This window comes from Zingiber officinale, chromosome 6B (genome assembly GCF_018446385.1).
Source record: "Zingiber officinale cultivar Zhangliang chromosome 6B, Zo_v1.1, whole genome shotgun sequence".
In the NCBI taxonomy this organism is placed as follows: domain Eukaryota; kingdom Viridiplantae; phylum Streptophyta; class Magnoliopsida; order Zingiberales; family Zingiberaceae; genus Zingiber; species Zingiber officinale.
Genome location: NC_055996.1, coordinates 70356472 through 70364300, shown reverse-complemented (window position 1 = coordinate 70364300; position 7829 = coordinate 70356472). Strand labels below are relative to the sequence as shown.

Genomic DNA, 7829 nt, shown 5'->3' with positions numbered 1-7829 from the left:
AGAATCTACCATGGATGCCCACAAAGTATTCCTTGGAAAAGCGTTTAAGGTGTACCTTATGATGTATTGATTCTTCACTTTCTGACTGATCGTGTGAAGATCGTTGAGGAGATCTTAGATCTGGGCATGCAGCTGACTCACTCTTCTTGCATCTTAATATTATATAATTTATTTAAAATTAAATCGATTTTTCATACCTTGGTGTCGGAGGTTCCTTCATGCAGCTCGATCAGTTTCTCCCACAGTTCCTTGGCGTTGTTGAAAGGATTAACCCAGTTCAGGTCTTCTTTGGTTAGGTCACACTATAGGGTCTAAGTAGCTTTAGTGTCAACCTCGATCTACTTTTTTGTTGGTGCGTCCCATTTGTTACAGGCGATGGACATTCCATTCTTAGTGGAAAATGTAAATCAGTCTGGATTATGATCCATATTTCCACTTGAGTCTTCAGGTGGTACTCCGATCCATTTGGCCCTTTTAGTAGGCGAAATCCTCGCCAGAGAAAAGAGGCGGGCGGACGGTACTGTAACTTTCTTGATGGGTCATTTCGAAAATCTCATAAAAGAAACAAAAAATAAGATGTATCAAGACTTGGTCTTGGATTAGTAATGCAGGAAAAGAATAAAAAAATAGCTCAAATGGTGTTGAACCAATTTCGAGAAAAATCAAAAAAATGAGAAATTTGTCAGAAGAGATTATTATACCAATTCTGACTTATGACAAAAATTTTAAAATGTAAAACTAACTTATTACACCAATTTTGTTTAAAAGAAATATATTTTTTGTTAAAAAATTTGAAAAGCAATGAACTGCTCTTATGGTGGTTACATCAATTCAGAGTACCCCACTCTGATACCAATTGTAGGATTAAAAAGTGCGCTAAAGGGAGGGGGGTGAATAGCGTTCATGACTTTTTTCACGGTTTTTGTAAAGCAATAGAGAAAATGCTGCGAAAATAAAGAAGTAAAAGAAGAACTACAAAAACCAAGCTAACACATTGTTTTTACTTGGTTCGAAGTCTATGAGGACTCTTACTCCAAGACCCACACTCATTGACTATTTACTTTGGGCAATCTACTAAAATTTCGAACATTTAAACAATTAGTTTGAAATGAAAGTACATGTAAACTAAAATTAATTATACCGACAACTTTGAAATGGAAGCTCGTGCGTAGTCGTCGTCGGGACAACGTTTAGGCATCGTGGAGAGCTTTTGGGAGCAGCACGCAAGAACGGGAGATGTAGAGAGTTGTTGTCGCTTGTATTGAAGTTCTATACAAAGGGTTGGTCGAACAAGGCTTTTATGGAGCGTTAAAGGTGCCTCTAGCCTTGTTAGAGGCGCCTCCAGGTGTAAATATGATCCCTTAAGCTTCGGTCATGATAAGTTGCCTGGACTCCGACCTTTATCCACTCGAGGACACCTTCCAAGTGCTCCGAGGAGCCTCTGATGCGCTCCTAAGCGCCTTCCATGCACTCCAGGGCTCCTCCCCACAACGAGAATTTTATCCTCAAAGTTCATCCACTCGGGACACCTTCATCCTATCCAGGGCACCTTCACTTAGCTCCGAGGCTCCTTCATGCATCTCCAAGGCGCCTCCATGCATCTCCGAGACTCCTCGAGCACTGTTGACCCGAGGCTCACTTATGTAGGTCTGTTCAACCGGTCGGTTAACTGGTTTACCAATTTATCCGTTCCAGTTAATTCTGGTTTACCACGTTTTATGTAAAACTAGTTAACTAACCAGTATTACCGGTTCCGGTCGATTAATCGGTTCCAACTGAGAACTGGTAAAGGCTATTGGGCTTGGGTAATTGGACTTAGTGGAATGAGTTATTGGGTTTTTTTTTTACAAACTAATTAACTAAAGGTCCAAATAAAAATTCTCCAAAGAAAATCAGTCGGTTCTCGGGTTTACTGTTTACCAGTTAAACTGGTAAAAAAAAAAAAATCCTAAACCAGGAACCAACCAGTAAATCGAAAAAATCGGTAAACCGGAACCGAAAAACTACCGGTTCTGGTCCGATTTTCGATTTCTCAATATTTTTCATAGCCCTAAACTTATGCATTTTTACTCATGCAAAATATGTTAGTTCAAATACAAAAAGATATCCTACAAAACATAGTTAACATAATAGTATTTTGATAGTTTTAAAACTGTTCGGTTCTGACTTTCAGATTTTTAGTAAAATCGTAGGTCGAACTGGCGCCTACTATTCCCTCAACAGGGAACACACCCTCACCTATTTCTCTCAAGAGAGTTACCTTTTGCCAAACACTTATTTGGACTTTTGCTTAGCATCTGACGTGGACCTTCGAGACTTTTGCTAGACGTCTGATACTCAATCCGCCTAGACTTCCGTCTGGTGTTCGTGACCTCAGGACTTCTGCCCAATGTCTTGATTTGCTAAGTGTCCAATTCCTTCATCGAGATTTCATGTTCAATCCTTTGACCAGGACTTTATGCTTAATTTCTTGACCAAGACTTCGTGCTCAGTTCCTTAACTAGAACTTCATTATTTAACCTCAACTAGAACTTACTTGTAGACCCTGATAAACTTGTTAAATCATAACACAAGTTAGCACACAAGTTAGCTCGTACTTCATCACCAACCATTTCTAATTGTCTACTCGCAGTTGTGTTCCGGGCAGATGAATCTAATGGGTATAAATGGACATACAGATGATGGCATATTATATTAGAATAATAGCACTGTTGAGGCAGACCATGATAAGGCGGTATAGACGCACATGGTTTTATCCTCCGTGCCGCTGAATTTATTGGAAAAACTCGGGCTCTGTCTAGGCGGTCATGGGCCGAATACTCGTGGGAGAAAATAGCCCACGAATTTGTCTTCACGATTAGAAGTACTCAGTTCAGTATAGGAATAACCTTATAAAGACGGCGAGACGACAGAGGTCAGCTGCTAGAGCACTGCCATGGTATTTCTGGGATTTATTCTTAAGACCGGTAGAAAGAATGCATGGTACCAGACCAATGATCTTTAAAATTAGTCAGATCATACTAACTGAAAACTTAGGTTATCAAAAATAAATAAATAAATAATAAATCAAACTAACTAAGAAGCGAAGCCCCTCCTTGGCACAGTGCAACATTAATCTGTTTGATGGATGCAGGTAGTACCACGGTTGAAATTCAATTGAAGGATAAGGCTGCTCACGTTATCGAGTCTATACATCTTTATCTGGATTAAAAAAAATATTCAAATCCTAATTGGAATTTTATATTCTAGGAGATAGATAAATTAGGGGGAAAAAATATACTCTCATCGGATTAATCTTTCTTTATCGTTTCTCGTTTTCTCTTTCTTATACCTTGGTAATCAATTGCGATTCAACAAAAGTCTAAGGAATTAAATTAGCTGCCAAGAAAAAAAAAATAAGTAAATACAAATCCTAAAAAATAAGCAATTAGTTCTTGAGAAACAAAATTCAACTCTTTATGAAGAAAATAACCATCTAGTCCTTGTTAATGTGCATCAGATGCATGGAAAAAACGAGTGCCTGTAAGACTTTCAAATGGACAAAAAAGTGATGCAATTGACACAAACAAACTTCAAAGTCAGAGTAGAACAGAGCTAAGACTTACAGGGAATTCAAATCCACAAAGACACAAAGTATGAACACTTTCAGTTTAGTGGCCTTCATACTTACAACCACCTTACAGAGTTTAGATCATTTACGTCCAAAGCCACAACACATCCTGTTGCAAAGCAACAATGGAACCATAACCAGTTAATTTACATTTTCACTTTGTCCAGGAGACGATCCATGATCTCAGAAAGTATCTCCAGGAACATGGCCTCGTGAGTGCCTGGAAGGACAGCATCGTTGGCTTCGTGGATCATCTCCTCAATTTTTGATTCCTTGTTAATTGTTTCCCTACACATAATGCTTCCGATATCATATGGAGTGAGCCCCCTTTCCGCTCCTTTCTTTAAGAGCATGGTTGAGATGCGAAGAGTACGAGCACATTCAGGCGAGAGATTCCACCCGTAAAATTTAAGAAGGGTGATGTCTTCTTCAGCATCTAGTGCTTTTATGTAATTAATGGTCGCATCATTGAAGTGCTGACGGGCTTGAGGCCAATAAAGCCACTCAAATGTACAATCTTCAAACTGAAACAGTGGCATAGATACTCAACAATGTGGAATACTAAACATGAATAAAGAAATTAATTGATCGTCTCTGATCCAAAGCAGACAATAAATAATGATCAGGAAGGCTGTGCTGAAAAGAAAATATGCTACTCGACATTTAACAGATGTTAAAAACATTGCACCGAATTTGATAACAAGGCACAGCTCGGATCGAAAGAGGATAACAAAGATCATGAAGCCCATGCTAAAAACAAAAGATGTTATCCTATATAGCATTGCACCAAACTCAATAGTAAGGCACATAATGCACATGAGTTCAGATTGATTGTAGTTAGCTTGTTTGTTATGTAACAATCGAAAATATGACAACTTATTGAAAATAACAGAAGTGAGAATGAGGACACATAAAATGAGTGTGTGCGCGCGCGTGCTAAAGTTAATGGTGAACTACATGTAAGTAAAATAATGCAATCACAACTCCAACAGGAAGATTGAGCGGTAATTTTGAAACATGATTTTGGCCCAAGGGTAATGAAATTTGAAAGAAGAAATGTGCTTAGAAAGATGATTTGAAATCAAGATGCATGATATTTGTTTAGAGAAAACTTGACGAACGGTTGAGCAAGCATCCAGTGAGGTGGTTGAGTCTTCTAGAATTCTTGATAATCTTTGGTAAGCATGTCAACATATCTTGTTATTGATAAGATCAAATCAGATAAGCCCTTTTTTATCAACTTTAGGAGAAATGTACAAAAGGCTTATAACTATATTGACAACAATCAGAACAAACATAAGGCCTCAAATGCAGATTATATACATTCTTAATGTATCAATAAATAATTTGCTTATGAATTTGGAAAAGATTCAAAATATCAAGATAAATAAAGACAAATGAAGGACAGACATGAAGGACTGAAAAAGAGAGAGAAAGAGAATATTAACATTTTACTGCAACAAAAATAAATGCTGCACTTACATTCTCGGGCAAGCAATATCCGTGATCAATGGGAACCAGCATTGTATGTCCTTCATTCTTGCACATTAATATATTTCCAGCATGGCGATCAGCATTTGCCAACCGAATATCCAGAACAGATATCTTATGAACCTCCTGCACAGGAAATGCTCGAGGCCCCATATCCTCACAGCTCCCATAGTTTTCAACAAATGCTTGTAAGGATCCAATCTTGAAATTCTTGGACGCACGGTTGTACGCTTCAGAATGATGGAAACCAGTATCAGAGCACCGCACCATGGCTGTTGGAGGAACACCAGCAAACCCTGCTTCATCAGCTAAACGCTTCCCGCCAACAGGGTGATCAAGGATGTATGCTGCAACCTCCCTTATTGCTCCTTCTCCAACACGTGTCCCTTTCTTCAACCCTTCACCATCAGTTGACAAAGGAAGTCCTCGAGGATTATTTTCAGCCATGGGCTCCTCGTCAATTGGCTTGAAGACAGCTACATACTCTTGACCTGAATCATCTTGCATAAAGTATGCTCCCCCAGTGCCATCTGAAGACATTATTGGTAAATTACCCTTCTCCAACCCTAAGGAAGCAGAATTGATCAGTTTTGTAATCATCGGAGACAATTCAATTTTTGGATCTATAACCGGCTCAATCCACAAATCCTTGTACAGAAGGTTCCTAGAAACTATTTGAAGATCATGGGTTCCATCCTTTTCCGTCACAGTGGGGGCATCAATTGATAGCTCAAAGTCCTTTTCAAAAGGTTTAGTCCTAACTTTTGCACATTTACGGATAAGCAAATGAATCACAGCATCATTTTTCCTACTGATATCATCAATCAACTGGTGATCATCAAGCTCCTCGCCATCACATATGAGCTTATGGTTGTCAACATCGTCCAGGCTCTTATCCCTCTTTGCAAGCTGCTGCTTGATGTACCCAACATTGCGGTTCCGTTCAACTTGGAAATTATGTGTTTCCCCAGAGATAGTTCTCACAGTGATATATTGGAGATCGGAAAGCCTAACCACAAGGTGCAAAACATTTCCATCGCCCACCCGATAGTCGCGGACCAGGCTATTATTCCGTGCCAGCTCCCTGCCGCCAAACACCAGCTTCGGCGTCTTCACTGCAAATTTCTGGATCCGAAGCTTCACAGAGGCAATCGATTCGGACTCCAATACTCGCAGAGGAATCACAGACGGCCCAGGGACCTGGAGAAAAATAAGGATGGACTCCTGCGAACAATGCGGAGATCGGCTGCCGTCAAAACGTACAGAGGACATGGGCGAGTCCTCCCGAATGGGGCTGAGAGCAAGAATTCCAGACGACGACATCTTCTGACCGTGACAGGAAAGAATCAGAGAACCCCCTTTTGCGTCTACGAGGGAAGGAGGAAGAAGAAAGGCGAGATTTTCCCCTTCAAAGTCTACCGCCCAATCTCAACTATATCCATATTCCCTCCATCGAAGGGGAAAGACCTAAAAGATCTAGAATCGACTGAAACCCTAAAATCGGAAGAAGATTGCAAAGGAAAATTCCAGAAAACCTTCCGAAATCCGCCTAAGCAAAGACGCCGCCGAAGCATCAACCAGGAACGAACTTATCCGATCAACATGCTGATTACCAGAGGGGAAAAAAAAGGCACGACGATTGATCCGCAGAGATCGACGATTCTTACCGGAGGGCGAAGAACCGAAGACGGACGGAATCAAATCGCGAGGAGGGGGCCGTACCCAAAGAAACCTCGCTTTTTGATGCGTCTCCTTGCTTGCTTGCTCGCTCGCGATCCGAATGCTAAATTTAGCTTCTTTGACTCCGGTTGTTCACCGTCGAGGCTCGAGAGGGAGAAGATTTGGGGGACGAGGCGATCGGACCGAGCTTTACGACGTGGAAGAGAAGTAACGGCGTCACAATGGAGCGGTCGCAGGTGGCTTCCTGGAAGGAGACGGGAGACTCAAATTGGCATTTAAGTCCCTGCTTTTTCAGATATCATTACTTGGGAGACACGAAGAGTACGCTCCTTTCCCATTTGGGTAATTTTCATTTTTTCCTTTTTTTTTTTTTCAAAATGCAGCCTAAGGTTTCATTACTTTTGAAATAACTTTTAAGATTTTACTTCTGTTGAATGATTTAGATAGCAATTCAAAATAGATTTCAGCATTTTTAACAATAAAATAATATCTTTATATAATATTTTAACATTAATACAATATTGAAAATATCTTTAAACATTACCCTTAAAGTTCATTTATTTTTAAAAATGACGTCAGTAGTGACGTCAATTTTTGACGACGGTTTCATCTGGCACCAAAACCGCGTAATTATAAAAGAAAGTCAAAAAAATCCACTTAGATTACCTTTGACAAGTCTCTACCAGTAAGATTCTACCACGTCACTTCCAAATACCAGCCGTAGATTTTCTATCCAAGTTCAATTTGGCCGGTTTGATTGGCAGGTAGTTAACTTAGTTTTATGGTAAATTTCATGACTTAAGTAAAAAAAACAATATATAAGGCTAGAAGCTGAGATATTAATCCATTACAAGGATCAACACCTCCAAAGTTTTAAATGGTCATCCCTTAGGGCATGTTGTTTTTTTTCAGGTTTTTTCTTTTTTGAAACAATTGTGGCCAGATTTTTTATTTTAAAAACTTTTAGCTGGATTCGGATTTATCGAACCTAGGTTTTTAAATATTAGTGGGTCATAGTAGAAGATTAATAATTTTTTAATATAATTTA

General features: G+C 39.5%; 1 protein-coding gene across 1 annotated transcript; it reads right to left on the bottom strand.

Annotated features, from left to right (window-relative positions):
- Positions 1-3536: 3536 nt before the first annotated feature.
- On the bottom strand, positions 3537-7028 carry LOC121992625 (phosphatidylinositol 4-kinase gamma 4-like). The gene is made up of 2 exons (XM_042547118.1): positions 5093-7028; positions 3537-4134 (listed from the first exon to the last, which is right to left on the bottom strand). The coding sequence occupies exons 1-2, from the start codon at positions 6422-6424 to the stop codon at positions 3757-3759; spliced, it is 1710 nt and encodes a 569-aa protein (XP_042403052.1). The 5' UTR covers positions 6425-7028; the 3' UTR covers positions 3537-3756.
- Positions 7029-7829: the final 801 nt, after the last annotated feature.

What these genes read in the sequence shown, in the direction of transcription:
- LOC121992625 (XM_042547118.1), bottom strand. Translation starts at nt 6,424, where the DNA reads ATGTCGTCGTCTGGAATTCTTGCTCTCAGCCCCATTCGGGAGGACTCG. An exon ending in GATATTGCTTGCCCGAGAAT is followed by an intron (nt 4,135 to 5,092) that starts GTAAGTGCAGCA and finishes CCACTGTTTCAG; the next exon opens with TTTGAAGATTGTACATTTGA.